This window comes from Girardinichthys multiradiatus, chromosome 8 (assembly GCF_021462225.1).
Source record: "Girardinichthys multiradiatus isolate DD_20200921_A chromosome 8, DD_fGirMul_XY1, whole genome shotgun sequence".
NCBI classification, from domain to species: domain Eukaryota; kingdom Metazoa; phylum Chordata; class Actinopteri; order Cyprinodontiformes; family Goodeidae; genus Girardinichthys; species Girardinichthys multiradiatus.
Genome location: NC_061801.1, coordinates 39,354,579 through 39,377,708, shown reverse-complemented (window position 1 = coordinate 39,377,708; position 23,130 = coordinate 39,354,579). Strand labels below are relative to the sequence as shown.

The 23,130-nt window shown below is 40.3% G+C and overlaps 1 protein-coding gene across 2 annotated transcripts in view; it reads left to right on the top strand.

Annotated features, from left to right (window-relative positions):
• Positions 1-1,793: 1,793 nt before the first annotated feature.
• onecut2 (one cut homeobox 2) overlaps positions 1,794-23,130 on the top strand; it is a 45,849-nt gene continuing 24,512 nt past the window's right edge. The window contains exons 1-2 of one of the 2 annotated variants that reach the window (XM_047373354.1): positions 1,794-2,849; positions 21,711-22,782. In XM_047373354.1, the coding sequence (XP_047229310.1) occupies positions 1,805-2,849; positions 21,711-22,060 (1,395 nt within the window). In that variant the 5' untranslated portion in view covers positions 1,794-1,804 and the 3' untranslated portion in view covers positions 22,061-22,782. Of the gene's footprint in view, positions 2,850-21,710; positions 22,783-23,130 lie in introns of those variants that run through there. The other variant, XM_047373356.1, reaches the window with a different exon arrangement.

Sequence of the window (23,130 nt, the reverse complement as noted above, 5' to 3'; positions counted from 1 at the left end):
CTGAAGGTCTTTCTCAAGTTCTGTTGATTTTGTGGCTTACTTGCTTATTTTTTTCTCCAGTCCAGGTACCTGACCATTTTCAGAGGCTGAATGAATTACATTAATTGAACAGGTTCCTTGTTTTGAAAATATTTGGGACTCTGAACATATTTTCATTGTGAAACTGATTACTATCACTGAACACAGTCCTCTTTGTGAGCAGACTCTAATTTCAAACAGATTCCCTATCCCAAACATTGCTGAACGGGTTCCCAACTCTGAGCATATGTCCAATTTCTAAGCAAATTTCTAATGCCGAACAGATTCCCAAAAGTGAATAGATTCCAAAAGCTGAACACATTCCCTAAACTGAACTGATTCTCAAAACGGAACAGTTTCCTGATGATAAAAACAGATCCCTGATGTTGAACGGGTTCCTAACTCTGAACACTGTACGTTGAACTGATTCTTTACTGTCAACAGATTCCTGTCACTGAGCAAATTCTCGGGTTGGAACTGATTTGTTTTACTGAACAGATTCCCGAAAAATAGATCCCTGATGGTAAACAGATCGCTGATGATGAGCATTTTGAACAAACAACCCACCCTGAACCGATTGTCTTTGCAGAACGTAGTCCTTAGTTTGAATGGATTCCAAACCATAAACAGATTTTTGGTGCTGAGCAGATTCCAAAAATCAAACAGATTCCCTGATATAAAAAAACAGATTCCAGATTCTATATAGATTCACAACACTAAACAGATTCCCATCTTTTAGCATTTTTCAGGATGCAGAACTGATTCCCAACACTGAACAGCATCCCAGACATGGGTTAAGTGTTTTGAACATATTTCAGATCCCGAAGAGGACCTGAATGGCTTCCTGACTCTGAACATTGTTTAAATTTCACCTAAGGTCATCTTGGTGAGTAGTTTTCACGCTCTCTTGAGGTCTTTTAAAGATTTTCTTTGGAGTTTGGCTGATTTTATTTTTAATTACTTGTTTATTACTATGCAGCCTTAGCTTACCAACAGAACCGTGGCCAGGTACTGGACTAAGATTGGGTAAAAAAAAAAAAAAAGAAACAAAGTCCAAAGAAAATTTTTCAGACCGTTAGAAAGCTTGAAGAACCTTTGATCAGGACCACTTTAAGATAATACAGGAAAATCTGCTTTGGAAGAAAAGTGGGAAAACAGAACATAATAAATTATTTGACTAAAATGCTAAAAAATATAAATCAGAATCAGAAAGGAAAATCATTTAATTTAAGTTTAAATAAATACATTTATTTTGATTAATACTGTAGAGTCGTAAAAGTATGAAATGCTCCAATGAAGTATGATGTGAATAAAAAGAAAATATGTTCAAATTCATTCCCCAGTGAAAAGTCACGCTGTAAACTGCTGCCTTTCTTAAACACGCTGATTGGTCAGATCAACAGTCAACCACGCCTTCATATCTGTGTCCCTGGCTCTGATTGGTCCTCTGGGCCGCCAGTCCTGCCTGCGCCTCCCCGGAGCGGCAGCCGGTTCGTCCTCCTCCTCCTCCTGAAGCACGGTGGGTTGAGCGGCCGGGTAGGGACCGTGGACAGCTCCGCTCTGAGGAGCAGAGCAGCGCCGGAGGAAGAGAGGGCTGGATATGGGGGAGCCGCCGCACAGGCCCGTCTGATTCAGAGTAACACACAAAGAGCTGGAGCCGGAGGAGGAGGACGGGAACACGGCGAGGAGACACTGGGAGTTACCGGTTCTGACCCATCCCGGAGGAGCAGGAGGAGACAGAGGAGAGATAATTCCGCTCGACCTGATGGACTGAGAGGACAGATGAATGAAGACTGCCTACACTAACGCCTATCGATGCCTGGCCAAGGACCTGGACGCTTACGCCATGAACACGGACATGACAATGGACGGCCTCGGCAGCCTGCACGGGGGGGTGGCCCCTGACGCGGAGCTGATGAGCGGCTCGTCCGGCCTGCGGATCCACCAGGACCTGGCGCCTCGGCCGGCCATGGTGTCAGGGATGATCCTGGAGGGCAGCGGAGAGTACCGTCCGGAGCTGTCGCTGCCGCTGCACCACGCCATGAGCGTGCCGTGCGACGCGTCCTCCCCCGGGATGAGCGGTACCTACACCACCCTCACCCCGCTGCAGCCGCTGCCGCCCATCTCCACCGTGTCCGACAAGTTCCACCACCACCACCACCACCACCACCACCAGCGGCTGTCCGGGAACGTCAGCGGGAGCTTCACCCTAATGCGGGATGAGCGGGGGCTGCCAGGCATGAATAACATCTATACCCCCTACAAGGACCACATGTCCGGGATGGGTCAGAGTCTGTCCCCGGTGCTGGGCAACGGCCTGGGCTCCATCCACAATACACAGCAGGGGCTCCACAACTACGGCTCCAGCTCGCACGGAACCCACGACAAAATGCTGAACTTCGAGCACCACCAGCACCGAGGTCTCAGTGGCCCGCCGGCTGGGATGATGCCGCACCTGAACGGCATGCACCACCCGGGGCACCACCACCACCCCCACCTCCAGTCTCCATCCCACGGGCCCGTGTTGGCTTCCACGCGGGAACGACCGCCCTCCTCCTCGGGGACGCAGGGTGGCAGCAGTTCGGGCCAGCTGGAGGAGATCAACACCAAGGAGGTGGCGCAGAGGATCACCGCGGAGTTGAAGAGGTACAGCATCCCGCAGGCCATCTTCGCCCAGAGGGTGCTGTGCCGCTCCCAGGGGACGCTGTCCGACCTGCTGAGAAACCCCAAACCCTGGAGTAAACTAAAGTCCGGTCGGGAGACCTTCAGGAGGATGTGGAAGTGGCTGCAGGAGCCCGAGTTCCAGAGGATGTCGGCGCTCAGACTGGCAGGTAGGAAAACCAAAAACACCTGAAGAAAAACGAATTTCTGCAGAGTTCTGGAAGCTGAACGGATGAGTTAAAAACCAGCTGAAAGTTTTTAAAAGTTTCTCCATCTATTCCCTTTAGAATAAAATCAAGCCATTATTTAGAAAATCAAAAACATTTGATTTTAAAAGTCATTGCTGGAATTTTTCTCCCGCAGCTTCTCAAAATTCAGGTTCATCCAGTTCAGCTTTAGAAAAACGAAATAACCACATCTACATTTTTTAAATATAGATTTACATTTAAATGAAATCTGGTTTGTAAAAAATTGGAAAAGTATTTGTTACAGTAAAATACAACAAACCACAAAATTATCATTATTAATATTATTATTGTTATCATAGGGCTCCTGTGGTTTTTTTCAGGAGAAAGAAAAGGAAATGTTAAAGAATTCCCACACTAAGCGGTTTTGTTTTGGTTTCCTCTGCCCTCCTAGTCTGAGTGGATGATTATTTGGAATCACTGGTGTTTTGATTACCATTATTGATCAATAACAAACCTGGATCGATAGGAAATGACAAGGTCGTGGGATTTCCCTCTAACAACCCCCTCACTTCCCGCACTAATAGTTCGGGTTTTCATTTTCCTCCTCCTGCAAGCTTCAGAGAAAACAGAAAACACATTTTCCCCAAAACTCACCTCCAATTTTCAATTAGATAAATTAAAATAAAACTAAATGAAGGACTGAAAGGAGGATGAATATCTGATATATTTAATTCTCAGGTTCAGATAAAAATTAAACAGATCCTGTTCTCTAGCAGCTGGTTTAATTGTCTTTATTCCATGCAAATATTCCATGCTTTTTTGCAGGGAAGATTTGTGTGTTTGATTGCGAGGAGCTCTTAGTGATCTCAGATACATGAAGGTTGCTGGGATCGGTGGGTTTGCTGCCCCCTCTAGTGAGAAAAGCCTGGTTTCTGTCCCATCAGTGAGCTCCTATTGTCTGCAGAGACAACAGCAGGGACGACTTGCTAAGACTCACAGTCAAACTGCTTCAGTTTTATTGATTGTCGTTGGTTTGTGGTCAGATTGGATCAGAACTGAAAGGGTTTCAGTTCATTTTGTCTTATTCTGGTGGCTGTAACCTTCCGTGTTTTTATTAGTTGTCATGTAAACATGCTCAGGTAGCATCTCATTTCTCTTGCTTCTGCTGTTCTGATCTTTTCAGAATCTATTTTAGCTGTTTTATTTATGCCCAATGTGTTGCAAATTGTATCAAAAATGTATTTGCTTATTTTGATGTCAAAGATCTTTTTAAATCAAAATATTCAGCTCCAAAAGTACATATACAAGTACAAGTACTAAAAAACGTCACCTTTATAAGCTGTTTTTAGCAGCTTTCTTCAGGGCTAAAATTGTTTTGATATGGTGTCACTATTATGGAGAATAGTTTTTTATTTTGTCTTTTTATTCTGCGATAAATACATCTGACAAGCACTTTAATTAAAAAAAAAATCCTGAAACAAAAATCAGTTTTTCATTTTATAAAATATTGTCAGATTAAACCAGATTTTTTTAGCCAGAATAACAAATTTTTATAATTCAAACAAATGCTGTACTTAGAATAATGGAATCTGTTGTTTCCTTCTGTCATGAACAAATTCATACTTCTAATATAAATGCTGCATGAAACAGTTTAATTATTTTAGCAAAAACCCAAAGGGTTTAAATAAATTGAAAAAGTAACTGTTTAAAAAAAACAAAACACGTAATGCAACAATTTCAGCTGCAAATATTATGAAAGTGGAATAATTTTAATATTTTTGGTTCATGTGTAAAAACTTCATAGATGTCAGTTTCTGCAATTCTGCTTTATTTAAAATTTCTTGGGTATGAATAGTTGATTTATGTCTTTAAATGTAATAGTTTTGATTCATGTTCCAACCTGTTTGTTGTAAAAAAGTTTTTTGGGACCCTAACGGCTTCAGTCATTGTGCAACATCATTATCACAGCGTGAACCTTTGGATCTTTGGCAACATTTCCAGCAAATCACAGACTTCCTTCTTTATCAGCCGTTTCTGTTCACCTCAGCACATTTTATCTGTTGAGTTAATGCAAATATTTTTCCCAGACTGTTGCGCTCATCCAGTAATTTTCCTGATTTGACAAACCAGATATCAACGGGAGAGAAAAATAGTGAAATTTAATTTAAGTTCAGAATTTGAACACCAAACAAAAGGAGGAAATGACAGGTTAAAGTAGTGTGAAAATATATAAGTTACATAGAAAGCCATTTTAAGAAACATTCTCCTTCTAACTTTTAATTTTTGTATTTTTGGAATATTAATATTTTAGATTTATGTTGTTTAAATGTTTCCTTAAAAAATCTTCCCCACAGAAATCAGTTAACAAAGTCCCATTATAGAATAATATCACACAGCTTGTACATCATTGACCTGCTCATTATCAATTATCAATACCTGTCTGAGGAAAACGGTTTTTCAAAACATTTTACACTTTGTAATTAAAGCTGTTGATTGTGGGAAAATTGGATTTTTATCTCTTGTGAGGTATCTTCAATTTTTCAATTGTATCCCTGATATATCTTATCTTTTTCAAATTATTATTTTCAAACATGACAACAGTATAAGTAAACTCCACACAGCCATTAATTAGTGCACACTGTTTTGCCCTAATTACCTAATTATATTTAAAGTTATATTACCGCCTTCAGTTTGTTGGAATTTTGTAAACCTGCCTTAGCCATATCATTACCATACTTCATCATGTATTAAGTTTGAAATGTCTGCCACTCTTGTATAATTATATAAAAGTGAGACACCTTGTCCAAATAAAATCAGTAATTGGAGGTTTATTACTTTGACCGTTGTTGCTTCTCTCCAAGAACGGTTCTGGTCGAAGTGCGATCAGAAATTAGTGCTTAGGTAGACTGGATCTGATAAGTGGACTGATAACCCAATTCAGATTATCTCTGCAGAATTTGATTTCATTAAGGAGGTTCGTTGGTTTTCCAGAGAGCTATTTTATCAGACAGGTTCATAGGAATTGACACCAGTAAAAGAGAAGGAAGAGGGAGGTGTTGGGTAATCTGTGTTGTAAAATGTCAAGGAACAGTCATTTTCTCTGATTATGCTCACTACATTGGTGGTACTCTTCTTCACTAAGCATATCTTAGTATGGATTAATTTTGTTTAAATATATTTAGATAAGACCAAATTCTTGTAAAATAAAAACCGCCAAAGCCCATTTAGTTCATTCTCAAAGAAGCGTACATTTTTATGTTTAGCCAACAAATCATGTTTCCAAGCTCTTTGAAGAAATATTTTAATCATCAACATCGTTGTTGTTGATCCCGATGCTAATAATGGTTAAACCTATAGAAAAAACATAAGCTAACTCATGTGAGTGTAGCTGATGATGTGTTTAGCTTTAAAAAGAAATGGGCCAAATGTGTGCATGAAGAAGTATAAAAACAGAAAAACACAAATTATAAATTATATAAATAATTGCTTATATAAACACTAATGCCAATGTAAGCCTAGCCTTTGTAACACGATACAGTCAGCTAATTTAAATAATAAATATTTTTTATTCATTTCAATTAAAAATCCCAAACTCTTCAGCTAACACGTAGATTAGATTAGCTAACACAGATAACACAATCATTAGCTAACAAACATCCAAAAGTCTTACAAAATTATTTGTTTTAGCTATCTTGAACATTTAAAGTTTCAAAATTTTTTAGCTACTAATAAACATAGCAAGCACAAATAGCTAAATATCAGAAGCTACTGTTAAAGATCCAAAACAATTTACTCAAAAGTTTGATACTTACTAACTAATCCAAACAATAAAACTGCTAATAGCTTTTGGGTAAAAATGAACCGAGGTTTACACAAACAGCTAAACATCCAAAACCCGCTAACTCAAACAATTGTACATCTGAAAGTCTTTAACTAGCATAAAGAGTTTTACATCCAAAGCTTTTTACCTAATTCTGAACAATCAAATGCCCAAAACTCTTCAGGTAAGAAAGGGTAAAACATTCAAAAGTATTCCACTTCAAAATTATTTTTCTAGCATGGCAAATTGAACATTCAAAACTTGGGAGCTGACAAGATTAAACATCAGAAGATCTTTAGCTGTCATAGATTTAGACATTAAAAACAGGGGCTAACATGGGCAATAAAATATCCAAAACTCTTTAGCTAATCTGAAGAAGATACTACACTGTTTAGCTAATACAAATGTCTATAGATCAAGAAACTTTTTAGGTAACAATAAATTGTACCCATGAACCACCGAACACTCTAAACTATTTAGCTAACACAAAAAACTGTAGATCAAAAACTTTTTAGGTAATGAATGTTACCCAACATGACCTACCCAACCCCTAAAACTGTTTAGCTAACACAAAAAAGTCAGACATCTAAATCTCTTTAGCTAATTTGAACAAGTGAACATTTTTAGCTAACTAGACACAATTCGTTAAGCATGCAGAATACCTCAGCTAATAGTTAACAGTACCTAACATGAACAATCAAATTTTCCAAATTATTTTAATTTACTGCTAATATGAAGCACAAATGTTTCAATTTCTGGACACTAACAAGATCTGAAACAATTTTTACTAGTGAACAGTAGCTAACAAAAACCACTGAACAACCAAAATTGTTTTGCTAACACAAACAATTAACCTTCAAAAACTATTTTAATAATACAAATAAGTCTTCAGTCCTATTTTAACCTTTTGGATAATAGTGAACAGTAACTGTTTTGCTGACACAACCAACAAAATGTGAAAAACTCTTTAGCTAACACAAACATTTCAACATCCCAAACTCCTTAGCTAAACTGAACAGCTAAATAGGCGAGTGTGTTTTGCTAACACAAACAAATAAACATCTGAAAACCTTCAGCTAACACAGTTAAACCTCCAGTGCTCTTTGGCTTGCATTAATAACAAACAAAGCTAACACAAACAGTGAAACATCCAAAACTCTTTAGCTAATGACGAACAATAGCTAACGCAGATAATTTAACATTCAAAACCTTTTAGGTAATAATAAACAGTAGTTAACACCAAAAACTGAACATCCAAAACTGTTTCATTAATACGACCGATTGAATCCCAAAATCTACTTTAAGCTAACTTTAAGAAACCTTTAGTTAATACAAAGAATGAAACATTCAAAACTTATTTGCTAATCTAACAACTGATTATGCAAAACAGTTTTGCTAACACAAGCAAACACCTAAAGGTTTTTAGCTAACAATGTATTGTTGCTAACACAACCAACTGAATATTCAAAACTCTTCAGCTAATGTGAACCTTTTAGGTAATAGTAAACAATTGTTGACAACAAATACTGAACATACAAAATGATTTGCTAGGACAAAAAATTAAATAAGAAAAATTCTTCAATGAACACAGTTGAACCTCCAAAGAGGTAAAACAAAGAGTTAAACATCCTGAACTCTTTTGCTAATACAAAAAGTGAAACATTAGCTGATTCAATTCAATTAAATTCAATTCAGTTTTATTTATATAGCACCAATTCACAACACATGTTGTCTCAAGGCACTTCACAACAGTCAGGTTCATACGTTCCAATTAATCCTAACAATTGAACAGTTCAGTCGGAGTTAGCTTTTTATTCAAATTGGATAAAAAGGTTTTCTATCTAAGGAAACCCAGCAGATTGCATCCAGTCAGTGACTTGCAGCATTCACTCCTCCTGGATGAGCATGTAGAGACAGTGGACAGTCACTGGCGTTGACTTTGCAGCAATCCCTCATACTGAGCATGCATGTAGCAACAGTGGAGAGGAAAAACTCCCTTTTAACAGGAAGAAACCTCCAGTAGAACCAGAACCAGGCTCAGTGTGAGCGGGCCATCTGCCACGACTGACTGGAGGTTTGAGAGAACAGAGCAGAGACACAAAGAGAACAAAGAAGCACTGATCCAGGAGTACTTTCTATGGGAAGGAAAAGTACATGTTAATGGATGTAGCTCCTTTAGTCGTTTCACCTAGAAAGAAAGAACAGATAAACTCTGAGCCAGTTTTCAAGGTTAGAGTCTGGAAGAGAGCACATATAATTAGTTACAGTAAAAGCTCAGTCAATTTCCATGTCTAGGAGAGAGAAAGGGTTAAACACTAAAAGACAAGGTAGAGAGTGAGCATTAAGTTGTTGCCAGCAGAAGCTCGGACGATTTCCCTCTCCAGAAAGGTGTCACAGGTAGACACAGAGCCAGGCCAGATGTGAACAATCTGAAAGTCTTTAGCTTATAAACAGTGGCTATCATGAAAAATTGAACACACAAATTTACAGAAAACTGTGGAAGTTTGTTTTTCATTCTGTGAAATATAAAACTAGCTCCTTAAACTGTTATGTCCTCTCATAGGTGTTTTTACAGTGAGTGTTAGAGTAAAGGGAGCAATTCTTAGATCAGCACACCTACAAGTACCCAATAGAGCTGAGGTCAAAGGTCAAGGCAGTGACTCTGAGACAAAAGATGGAGCAAATTTTCTCTTGACTACGAGACAAGCCAAGGAGCAGCATTGTAGGTAACTTGAAAACTGATTTGATTTGATGCGTTTGTCTGTGTAATTCAATATTGTTTTCATATCCAACTTCATTAATTTTCTATTTATTTACAGAAAAAAGGTCAAACGTAACTTGTAACAATGTTAACAGATTTTGTTTTAGCAAATATAAGGTTTTTAAGAGGTTTTCCTAAATTACCCAAAACATGCTGTAATCAGTGCGCTGCGTGGCTCAGTGGTAGAAAAGGGGGACCATATACAGGCAATGGTTCTTAACACAGCTGTCCCTGGTTCGATTCCTGACCGCAGGGCATCTACTGCATGTCTTCATCTTCTCTCACTCAGCACTTCTTCCTGTCAACCTACTAATAAATAGAAGTCGCTGGTGCCACAAAAGCTTTGAAAATATATACATATTGTAATAATTTTTACTAATTATTTGTGGATATGTACAGTTTCTAGTAATCCTTATTAAAATTAATATAAATCAGAAAAATAAAATCTATTTTTTCAAATATTTGCCCAATTTTAAGCTAATACAACTTCATTTCAGTCTCAAAGCAATATCAATTTCAACAAACTTTTATAGTTTAAGAAAAAATGTAAAACACTTTACGAAAAACGAACATGAGATATTCTTAATAATAAAACTTTATGCAAGATTTAAAAAACAAAATAAGTATGTTTAAAGATTAGTGTCCTTTAACTCTGCTACTAAAATCAAGATACACTTCGAATGCATTAGAAACATTTATTTTTACTCGTATTAGAAATATATATTATTAATAAGTCCAAGTTGGATCTATCAGTGAAGGAAGAGGCTGAGTATTTTATGCTGATTTGTTTTAATGTTTTTTTCTGTGGTAAAAAGTATAAAATCAATTTTGAACAATTAAATCTCACAAAAGGTTAGTGAAAAAAAGAACATTTGCAACAATTAGAAAATGTTTCATGATTATTGTCCTTTAACTGTTTACTTGGAAGACTAAACCCGTGAAATACATGATCGAAAACATTTATTTTTCACTTGTGATATATATACACAAATGATAAAAATATATATATGTATATATATATATCAAAATAGAAAATCAAAATAAGGAAAAGAAAACACTTAAATATATGTACTTAATGATAATGAGTATATTTAAGTATTTTATTTATTAGTATTTATGTAATTATTCAGTTCCCCTACAGTTAGTCCAGTCAAACCCTTTTATAAAAATGCTAAGGAATATGCGGTGCTGAGTTTTTGTCCAACAGAATCAGAACATGAAGGTTCGATTTGAAGATGCTGATTCATGATCTGACTCTTTGGTGCCTTGGATGCATCAGGGTTGTTTGCTTAGTGTTTGAACTTGAAGACATAAAGAGTCTTCCTTTTTTATAAACTAGAATTAAGACATTAAGGGTCTGCGTCTACTCATATTGTTTGGGCTCTGCACTCACAGCTGCTTCCTTTTTGATTGATCAATATCAAGAAGGTGGACACTTTGGTGCTAATCTGCAGATTGCCTTGTAACATCTTAACAAATGGAGTTAGAAAATGAGCAGAAGAAGAATGCAGAATTAGTTGACTTATTCAATACCATCTTTATTGACTTGAACTCTAACTGGGGTTTAAATCTGTCAGCTTGTTGTACTGATTTGGGTAGAAAAAGAACCTCTACAATCTTGGAAGTTGTTATAAGAGCAGATTCCTGGCCTTCTGAAACAAACAGAACCACATATTCTGGATGTTTTGGTCATTTTTGTCCTAAAAGGTGTCAGATTGGTGCTGAACATATCAATGGTCTCCTTTCATAACATTAAAAAAGTTGAATCTAAAAGGCAATTTGCTCTCATTCAGCTACCATGACTGCAAACATTTTAAATGCTTGTAAAAATAACTCAGAGAACGACCTAATACAGTTTGAATATCTTTTCCTGCTTCTTACCGACTTTCATCTAATTTTCAATCCTCTTCTTTCTCTGACCATTTTCTCCTTCCTCGGACCTGTCTCCCCTGCTCTCCTTTTGGCGAGGGGGGAGGAGGTATTATGTGGTCGTCAGGGGAATTGAACACAAGAGCAGAGGCAGCAGCGGCCCGATGAATTATTGATGGGAATCTCAGCGTGACCCGCCTCGGTCTGCTCACTTCACTTCTTCTTCACCTCGCAGCCGGGTTAACCAGGCAAAATGGAGGGAGGGAGACGGGCAGAGAGGGAGATGGAGGGGAGAAAGGAGGAGACCATTGTTTGGACGGAGGGTACTATTTGCCTTTCAATAATAACAGAAGAACAATTCTAATGTCAAAAAACCTGAATTTAAATGAAACTTAAATATTATTATCAAGATAAAAACAGTTTCCATCAAATATCTTTGATGAAATCTCATTTTTTCTTCTTGTTTTTGTCCATAACCTCAAACCATGTCATTTCTAGCATCTAATTCTATATCTAAGCTTCATCTTGATGTTTTCCATTCTAACCTCTGAACCCATCACAGAAACCTTTGATGACAGGTTTCCATCCACTCATCATGAGAATGAAGATAAGGGTCCAACTTTCACCTTTAACTTTCTGATCAAGACTTACACCCTCGCTAACATTTGGGTAAATGTTGCACCTCAACATGCTTTTTGTAGCCATCAGCAAGCTTCTGGCATGATCCAGGCTGGATATGTGACCAATTGGTCGGTTTCCGGGCACAGACCCGGCTTTCAAAGATGATCCATAAATTCTGGACGTGTGTTTGGGATTATTGTCCCATTGGAACACTGTTTTGTTCATGTTTTTACCATCGAGTTGTTTATCTGAGTTGATATTTAAACATTTGGAGGTAGTTCTCCTTTACAGTTGCATTCATTTTATCCAATGCACCAGTACAACCAAACAGTCTCCAGCATGACGCTGCCACCACTATGCTTGACAGTTTGAAGCGGTTTTGTTCGTTTGAAAGGCTCCTCTCAACGGCTCCTCTCAACTTCCCCCAACATGAAGATGTAGTTTTGAAGCAGGAGATTCTTTCTTGATCAGTCAAAGGTGGGCAGTGACACTGGTTTTCAAGCAGTTTCCAGTTCAAGGATGGTTTGAGTCTTGGTGGCTGCTACCTTGCTGCTCAACATCTTAACCAGTTTGCTTTCATCAGATGGGAATAGTTTGGGCCTGAAATCTGCAGCTGCCCACACAGATAAGTCAAATGTCTTCTCAAAAAAGGTTTGATGGTTAGACAAGACAAAGATTGAGCTGTTTAGTTACAATGACGAGAAGAATGTTTGGAGGAGTCAAGGTGAGGCTTTCAAACTGAAGAACACTGTCCACACAGTGGTGGCAGCATCATGCTGTGGAGCCAATTCTTTGCCAATGGTTGATTGGAGAAGTATGTTTCAATGTGAGACTGGTGGAGGTAGCATCATGCTGTGGGGCTGTTTCAATAAAGAAGAACTACCTCCAAATTCTTTAAACTCCCGTCAAACCAACTGCTAGATGGTGTTTACTTGGACTCACCTTGGTGTTCCAACAGGACAATAAGGGAAACTGGTGGACTAGGATTTATATTCTGGTCAGTTTAAATGAACTCTACCAGTTCTGACAAGAAGAGAGAGAAGGTCACATAGCCAGCCAGAATGATGCCAGCTTGTTGATGATGCCAAAAAATGTGTGGTCAAGGTGCAACTTATTCAGGACATTTGACTGAATATATATTAGCTTGTTTGTATAATTTTGACTGTGGAGATTAGAGACTTTTTCATCCAATGTATGTTTTAAAAAATGTCTGCAGTTATATGTTGAGTAGCTGTTCCACCCTGGACAAACAACGGTTCAAATAAATCATTAAAACCTGAAAACAGGAGCACATTTTTCCAAATTAAACAACTTTGACCTCCAAAGGTGTCAGAATGTAGTACAAAGATTAGTTTCACACATTTTGGATCTCTCTGGAGCATTAATATAAAGAGCTCATTATTTGTGAGGACACGAGGATATGGAACATTTTTTATAGAAGTATTGCTGCATTTGTAGACATGACCTTTATAATGCAGACGAGAAGGAGACGTAAGAATCCACTTAGAGTGAAATTGTGCTGCAAATCTGAAAGACGGATCCGAGATATTTTCCATTTTACGCATCCTGTATCAGGCAGAGCTGGTGCATTATTAATGAGGCCGGACTCTGCTTTATGAAACAGATTACCAGCAGGTACCATGAGAGTGTGTGCCTCACCGCTTCAGTCTACAGCTTGTGTCCATTTTCAGGGTTTCTGTTCTGACCTCCTGCATATGCACAGACTGCTATCGATCCTTGATAGTGGATTTCAGGCTGCCCAGAGGAAACTCGTGATGTTTGTTTGTGTACATGTGAGAAGATTTGACAGATGCAGTTATGTCTCACCCTGTCAATAGCAGCGGTGGAGGCTGGAAAGTGAGACATGATGAAGTTTGGCTCCAATGTTTCCCCACTGATGCATGTAGGGAGTCAGAGAGACATCCTGAAGGGATGCCAGTGGAGTCAGTGTTTGGTGAGGAGAACCTGGTCTTCAACTATTTTGTGTTAACAGTTCTATTAAAAATTATCTGCATAGACTCTACAAATCAGGAGCACATGGTTGTTTAGACCTGCTGCTGCCAAACTTACGGTCCAGATCTCATTTTACGTTGATATAATATTCAAAAATTTGTTTCAGTTTCAATCTGATTCATTATAGTGCTGCATGATATTAGGTAATCATGCTATAGCAATATAATGGATGAATATTACGATGATGATATTCATCAACTTAAGCACATTTTCCTTACTTTCTCTTCCATCGTCAACATGTCCCCTCCACTCTCCCTGGTATATCTGATCTGTATGAGTTGAGGCCATACGGGACAGTAAACGATGATTGTAATATTGCACATATTGATTCTGCATTTTGACATTTTGTACAGCTCTAATTTATTATAGCAGGTTAATGTCCAACAAAACAAGCTAGAAACTTTTTAAAAACCTTTCAAGTCTCCTCACACAGGAAGTCCATGAACCTCTGGCCAGTCTTTGTCATTATGAAGCTCGATAAAATATGTTGAAAACTGGACTTTTCTTAACCCCAAAGATTCAGTCCAAATTTACCCAAAGATGCTGAAAATTAGCCATGCTTAGCCCATTCATTAATCCAAACCACCTTTCACTCACATTCAGACATCAACTTTTCAACTACTTTTTCATCTTAGATTGAAGAACATTTACTTTGTTTTTGTCAATTCAATGAACTTTCGCTCTGGGGGAAAACAGCTGCTGTCCAAAAATCCAGCATACATCTACTCCATCTTTTTAGCTTTGTCAGTATAATAGATTAATATGAGAGAGTAAAAGCTGCTGAGTAATGAGGTAAACTGCTGTGTCACTAGTTGCCATGGTAGTTCCCACCTTTTCTGGTGAGAAGGAAATGCCCTACAGCGCCATATTAATACCAGACAGAAAAACATGAATTTATGCTTTAATCAAACAGTTGCTGTGGACAAACTATAAATTGTATTTAAATAAATCCTAAATCATGAGTGGTCAGAACCTTCTTATGGTAACATATGTATATTTTGATGTGTCTACTGTGTTTTCTGTGTGAGGTATGACAGGTTAAGGAGAGCCTCTTATTCCAGATATGAGGAAAAATTGTTGGGATATAGCAGGAATAAATCAGAGCTTGGCTGTGCGTACTCCGCACTCTGGGAAAATCTGACGGAAAACTGAAAATCCTGCAGCCGTGGGAAACACACTGGTTGAAAGTAGAATACCTACGATTTAATGTATAAACTGTACATGTGGAGATGAAACTGTGGGTGTGAAAACAGTTTGGGTCAAAAAGTTTCTGCATATCTGACAAGGTTGAAGTCTAGAATGTGCCATCTTTACCCTGTGTTCTAAACAATTAGTGGTAAAACCTGATGAAAACTCATAAAACCTGAACTGTGATGGTGTGGAAACAGTAAAAATAATCTAAATGCCAATGCAGTCGGATAAATTCCAACCTCCTGTGAGCTTTTTAACACTAGAACTCCCAGGGCCATCAATTTGACGGTTTTGAAAGTTTGACATGGCATAACTCTGGTTTATTAAAACTCTTATCTTCCTGGCATCCTGACTTTTTCTAAACCTGTGTCTTGTGTGTTCCTATGTCTCTTTAAAAAAAAATATCAAAGTAAATAAAAGATCTAGGTATTTCTACCTCTAACTACCACAACCGCTACTTTGACGGCCCTATTATTTACATTGATATTTTTTCCCGCTGCTGAGTATACGCGCGAGCGTTGCTTAGCAACCGCCACTCTAGAACACAGTCTGAGAAGGAGATTGTTGGCGTCCTACAAATGGCTTCTAGAAGAATATTTTCTGCTCAAGAGGCATTGGAAATGTTTCAAAAATTACATGATTGTGATTCTGGGGTCAAGAGGGATTCTGACGGCTCTTGGTCAGTCAGTTCGAGTGACAGAGAGTGAGCCTCCCCCGGCTAAAAAAAACGAGTCGTCCCGTTAGCAGGAGGTTGTGGCGCATTATTTCAAGGTAGTAAAAGACAAGCCTATGTAATGATTTTAGCATTTTAGGCTATAGTTTACAGATTAGTAAACTAATAATATATAAACTACAGCAACAGTGCCACAATCAGCGCAGCTTCAGAGATAGGGATACGAGCCAGGTGCCCAGTGCCCAGCTATAAACCCAGCAAACCAGCTCACTGGCCAGAGAGAAACTGCAAATCAAGGTACTGATAATGGACAAAGAGGTCATAGATAGGTATAGTAGCCCAGTAACAACAATCTATTCTGCGCTTTACCGCGCTTTCATCGCAAGACGAGCGCACACCTGGGAAAGGGGAGGAGATAGGAAAGGATGGTGCTGTGTGGACAGTAGTAAGGAGGAAGAAAGTAGTAGGAGATGTCAGAACCAGAACGCGTTGACAGAGCGCCAGATCCAAGATGCCCAGACCGCATTCCTCTGCTTAGTGGATGGCGAAATGCTCATCCATGTTCAGTGCTGTGCTGTGGCTGAGGCCCGCAGAGTTTTAGGAGATGATTCCTCCACGGACATGAGTGTGGATGAGCTCACGGCGTTTTTAGCACTAGTTTATGTCCGCGAAGTGAAAGGGGGGCGTAACATGGAGCTGTCCAGCTTTTGGTCAGATTAGTAAAGCTTTTTTTAAACAAATGTACCCGCTACTCTGTATTATTTTTGATCAAATACTATTATGAATTTTTGTCAAAACCATTTTATAGCATGCAAGAAAACCTTTAGCATTCTGACCAATGTATTGCGATGACTTCATCACCACCCTCGCATCGATGCTCGCCGTCAAATTGACGGGCTTGGGAGTTCTAGTAGTGTTAGAATTCTGGGAGTCCTAGTGTTAAACTTAAGTGGTGTTTCTACTGGACAGGATAACTGAACCATGGAGCTCTGTAGAGCTGGTTCTCACTTCAAGAGAAAATATTTCTTTGTCTTTTACACCATAGGAGCAGATCATTGCTGAAGGTCACATTGTCAGAGTCTGGGATTTTGTGTGTGTTGTTTCATGCCTGCTATTAACAATCATTCACCACTAGATGCCACCAGAGCCTCTTATTGTGTGAAGACAGGTGCTGAGGTGAGCAGGTGCTGCCAATCTTTGTTCTGGAGGTGTATAAGAAGGCTGGGCTGTCTGCACTCCAGTGCCTGAGTGTTAGCCTTTGTGGTGACTTCCTAGTCCTGGCTCCAAGCTCCTTGAATCATTTGTGTTGGCTTCAAGCTCCAGTCAGCCCCAGCCAAGAATCAAGACTTCAAGCCTTCTAGAATTATTTTGGATCAAGTTCCAGCGAACAGCCCAAGCCCTTCGACTCCTAGGATCTCAGGCAAGCGAACCCTGCTCACCCTCCACCTGTAACTTTACATCAAGTCTCAAGAAACTTCTCCAGGTATTCAATTTTACTGAGAACTGTTGTGTGAGAATCCAACTACCTTGTACTAACCAGAGAGCTCACCACTTAACTTGGATTAAAGCCCTGATTCAGCAGTAACTGTCCGTCCTCCCAGGCTCCGCATCGTTCTCACTCAGGCTACCACGTTTCCTTCATCAGTAAGCAAGAACTTATTCTCATTCTCAGAAATTCAACTTCAAACCTCAAAAGTAACTTACCTGATCTCCCTTCCCACACAGTTTGTGTATCCAGTCCCGGTTCCAGTTCTGTATTCACAACCTGTCAAAATAAACTTTTCTCCTGCATCCTAAGTGTCATTCTGCATGTGGGTCAAATCAGTAAAGAAATCCATGACAGAACACTCAGGCCAATCTGACCCAGCAGAGGCACTCAGGAGGACTTTAGCTGAACACAGTCAACAAATTCAATCACATGGATCTACATTCTGCAGCCTCCTAGAACAACAACGTCAGTCAAATCAACAACTGGATCAGATGGCCACACTCCTGCAACATGCACTAAACGTCCAGACATCCCAGGCACCAGGGGGAGCTTCTGAGTCTCCTCCGGTCTCACAGGAACTTCCGCATTCCCGAGACGTCACTTCACCTAACCCTAAAAAGTAATCCGGTGAGGTTAGTGAGTGCAGGGGTTTTCTCTTGCAGTGTACTCTAGTATTTAATCGCTCCCCGCAGTCTTTTACCCATGTGATGCTAAGATCTCTTTCATTTTAGGACTACTCACTGGCAAAGCACTCAGTTGGGCTAAGGCCAGGTTTACCAATTGCAACCAGTTCGGATGTACCTTTGATGAATTTATTCAGGAATTTAAACAAACATTTTCAACTGATTCAGACCAAACTAGCACGGCTCCCCAGTTTCAGATTTCTCTATTGATTTTCGCACGTTAGCAGCAGTCTCTGGCTGGAACTCCTGTGCTCTCAAAGCGTCCTTTTTTCTGTCACTAAAAAAATCTTTGAAAGATGAACTATCCTTGTTAGATTAACCTAAGATCTTAAATGAAATGATAGCATTAGCAACCAGAATGGATACTTGCATGAGGGAAAGTAGAAGGTACCGAACAGAGCAGACTCGGTTTCAACCTTCCCTGCATTCCCCGTTGCCACGACCAGGCCTCAATAAGCCTCCCCCAGAACCCATGCAGCTTGGTAGAACCCGGTTAACCCCGGAAGAGAGGCAACAACGTAGGCAATCGAACCAGTGTTTGTATTGCGGCTCCCGAGACCACTTTATTGCGGCCTACACAAATCGGCCAAAAGAGAGGATCTGTGTACTTTAAAGGGGGAGTTGACGAACCGAAAAATAATAGACCAAAGAACCCCTAGATTAACTTTGCCTGCAACCATCCTTTTCAATTAGGATCAGTTAAGCCTATCCGCCCTAGTTGATTCAGGCTGCGAGCAAAACCTCATTGACCAGTCACTTGTCCAGCAAGCAAACATAGCGTTGGAGCCGCTAATACCTCCACACCAAGTACTCGCCCTGGATGGGAAAACTCTTCACCGGATAACACACCGAACTGAATCCCTTGAGCTCTTAATTTCTGGTAACCACCATGAAAAAATATCATGTTGTGTTTCCAATTTCTCAAAGCTCCCTGGTTCTAGGTTTTCCCTGACTACGTGAACACAACCCCCATTTAAACTGGCTAGAGGGTTGTGTCAAAGCTTGTTCCACAAAATGCCTGTCTGTTTGTCTCCAGTCAGCCGTCTCTGCACATTCTGCCCCAGTAGATCCCTTAGAACCTGAACTGTCAGACTTGTCCCAAGTACCAGAGGAGTACCTAGACCAGGTTTTCAGTAAGACCAAGGCCTCATCATTACTGCCACACCGTCCTTATGACTGCACAATCGATCTCCTTCCTTGGGCACCTCTCCCTTCCAGCCGTCTGTACAATATTTCTCATCCAGAAAGACAGGCAATGGAGAAATACATCTCTGAATCATTAGCTGCTGGAATTATTGGCCATTCCTCATTCCTGTTAGGATCGGGTTTCTTCTTTGTGGGGAAGAAAGACGGTTCACTCCGTCCAAAAACAAATATCCTCTCCCTCTCTTTTCCTCAACTTTTGAAACAGTCCAAGAAGCCACAATTTTCACAAAACTAGATCTTCGCAACGCTTACCACTTAGTACGAATACGTCACGGAGATGAGTGGAAGACAGCATTCAAGACAACCCTTGGCCATTTTGAATACCTCGTCATGCCTTTCGGTCTCAGTAACACAACCACTGTCTTTCAGGCCCTTGTAAACGACGTTTTACGAGATTTCCTGAACATATTTGGATTTGTATACCTCGATGACATCCTCATCTATTCCAAAAATCTCTCTGAACACCACCGCCATGTCCGCCTGGTTCTCCAACATCTTCTGGAAAACAGATTGTTTGTAAACACAGAAAAGTGTGAATTCCACAAACCATCAGTCACCTTCCTGGGCTTCATTTTAGAGGGTGGGCAGGTTCGCTCGGATCCAGAGAAAATCAAGGCAGTTCTCGACTGGCTTACCCCGGACTCACGAAAAAAACTCCAATGCTTTCTGGGTTTTGTTAACTTCTACCGTTGCTTCATAAGGAATTTCAGTCAGATCGCTGCCCCCCTCACTGCATTAACCTCAACCAAGCAACAGTTTGAGTGGACAACTGAAGCCGATGCATCTTTTGCGTTATTAAAAGAGAGATTCTCACAGGCACCCATCCTCACGCACCCGGACCCAGCCAAGCAGTTTACCCTGGAGGTGGACGCTTCCTATTCAGGGATGGGAGCTGTCTTGTTTCAATGTTTTGATCAGGATGGAAAACTTCACCCATGTGCATTTTTCTTCCGTAGACTCTCTAGTGCTGAAAGAAACTATAACGTGGGGGACCGAGAATTGCTGGCCATAAAACTGGCTCTGGAGGAGTGGCGACTCTGGCTGGAGGGTGCAGAACATCCGGTGCTGTTATGGACTGATCACAAGAATCTTGCTTACATTCAGTCTGCTAAACGCTTAAACTCCCATCAGTCTCGTTGGTCCCTGTTCTTTTCTTGCATAATCTGTCCATCTCTTACAGACCTGGGAATAAGAATATCAAACCAGATGCATTGTCCCGTCACTATACCCCAAACGACTCCGTGCAACAACCCACCACTATACTCCCACCTAGTTGCATTGCTAGTTCACTTACTTGGGAGATAGAAGGTTTAGTTACCCAGGCTCAGCAGTCAGAACCTGATCCTGGAACTGGTCCACCTAACCGCACATATGTTCCATCTTCAGTCTGCCCTCAGCTCATCCATTGGTTTCATTCTTCCAAGTTCTCCGCCCATCCTGGTACAAGTAGAACTATAGCACTAATTTCAAGAAGGTTCTGGTGGTCATCCATCCACAAGGATGCTATGATATTTTGTTAAGAATCAGCTTCTTATCACTGGTAACGACGCGGCTTTCTTCTCACTCATTCCCGCAGCTTCACAGTGCTTTAAACAGTGAGTTCAACAGCGAAGCAAAAATGCTGGGCTTTGTCCCGCCCATCGGACTCTCAGCGTCACTGGGAGTCTATGGGGCAGCCTTGGCTGCAGCGAAATGAGACAACTCATTGGATAAATGCTGGGCTTTGTCCCGCCCATCGGACGCTCAGTGTCTCTGGGGGTCTGTGGGGCAGTGGGCTGGCCTCGGCTGGCACGGACGCTCAGCTTCTGCATGATGACTGGATGATCTGTCAGAGGCTGAATCCCTTTTTGATTGACAGCGAAATGAGCGAATCAGCGATCTTGAAATTGAGCTTCCCCTCCTTGAAAGACCAGCATCCGCCACTGAGCCACCCCTTTTCCCAGCTGATGAAAAAGAAATATCGGTTACGTCAGTCAACCATCATATCCGCCGCTGTAAACAAATCTGGAGATCCACCTAAAAAGCAGTGCTAAAGGTGGATGATGAAAACGAATGGGTGGGTAAAGATTCTTTGGAAGGATGTAACAGAATACCTTTTGTCACTTATTATACTAATTTTAAATCCAATATCTGGTCTCTGTAGGAAGAACGTGAAAAGGACACAATTTATTTTAATTTATTACCATTTCCTCAGTTGCATCAATGCAAAATACCAAACCCTGAAAACAGTATTTTAACTCAAACAAGGTGATTCAAAAAGATGATAAGAAAACCAGTTCTAACATGTTGAGTTTCTGGGGCAGATATTCCACTTATTAAAACAAAAATATACTTTTATGACAACTAATAAATCCATAGCTAGATTTGTGAAAAGAAACCCTTTTGTTAGTTGTTTTTAACAACTCGCTGAGGAAAAAAAAAAAAACGTTTAATCGGCTTGTTGTTACAAAATGAGACAAACCCAAAGTTCCTTTTTCTATTTAATTTCTGACACTGATCCAACTTTCTGCCTTTTAGGGTCCGTCAAAGCACTTCATCGCACTGCCCATCAAAATAAACGGTTTGCTGACAGGAAACGATCACCCACTCCTCAATATCAACCAGGTCAAAAGGTCTGGCTTTTCTCCCGAGACATCTCCTTAAAATCCATGTCCAGAAAACTGTCATCCAGATTCATTGGCCCATACGAAATAGAGTCCATTATCACCCCCACTTTTGTCCGCCTCCATCTGCCTGCCAGCCTACGCTTCCATCCTACCTTTCACGTCTCTCAGCTTAAGCCTATCCGTGCCAGCACTTTCTGCCCTCCAGGCGAGCCCCTTCCTCCCACCTGGGACTTCCAGGGGCACCCAGCCTACACGGTCTGACAGATCGTGGACTCCCATCAGCGGGGTAGAGGTTGGCAGTACCTCGTTGACTGGGAGGGCTACTGAGTGTTAGCCTTTGTGGTGACTTCCTAGTCCTGGCTCCAAGCTCCTTGAATCATTTGTGTTGGCTTCAAGCTCCAGTCAGCCCCAGCCAAGAATCAAGACTTCAAGCCTTCTAGAATTATTTTGGATCAAGTTCCAGCGAACAGCCCAAGCCCTTCGACTCCTAGGATCTCAGGCAAGCAAACCCTGCTCACCCTCCACCTGTAACTTTACATCAAGTCTCAAGAAACTTCTCCAGGTATTCCATTTTACTGAGAACTGTTGTGTGAGAATCCAACTACCTTGTACTAACCAGAGAGCTCACCACTTAACTTGGATTAAAGCCCTGATTCAGCAGTAACTGTCCGTCCTCCCAGGCTCCGCATCGTTCTCACTCAGGCTACCACGTTTCCTTCATCAGTAAGCAAGAACTTATTCTCATTCTCAGAAATTCAACTTCAAACCTCAAAAGTAACTTACCTGATCTCCCTTCCCACACAGTTTGTGTATCCAGTTCCATATCCACAAACTTTTCTCCTGCCTCCTGAGTGTCATTCTGCATGTGGGTCAAATCAGTAAAGAAATCCATGACACACGGCTGTTATTGACCTGCTAATATATGGGGGTTATTTCCTATAGTTTTGTTTTTTGCTTTTGCGTTGGCACCCTTAAATTAAAATAAAAAGAGTTTGACATATAGACAGTTTTGTTGACATTTTTTCGTGGACTTTTGAATATATTTATTTGCTTCAGCCAACGACGGCTATAACCCTGAGTCTGTTGCTGTTTATTGGTTGGTTACAGGATATTACGGTTAGGAAAACCTGGATTAGAAGTTAAATAACTCATTTCACTGCTTCTTTTAGCATTTAGATTACCAGGATCAGTTCAAATTCAATCAGCACTGAGATGTGTTACATCTGTCCCAGAATACATAACCTGTTTATACGTTCTTTACAGCAAAATTACAGATTTAGAGAACCTTTAATGATTTTCTTACAATATAGAAAATCAGCACCATTACAAAT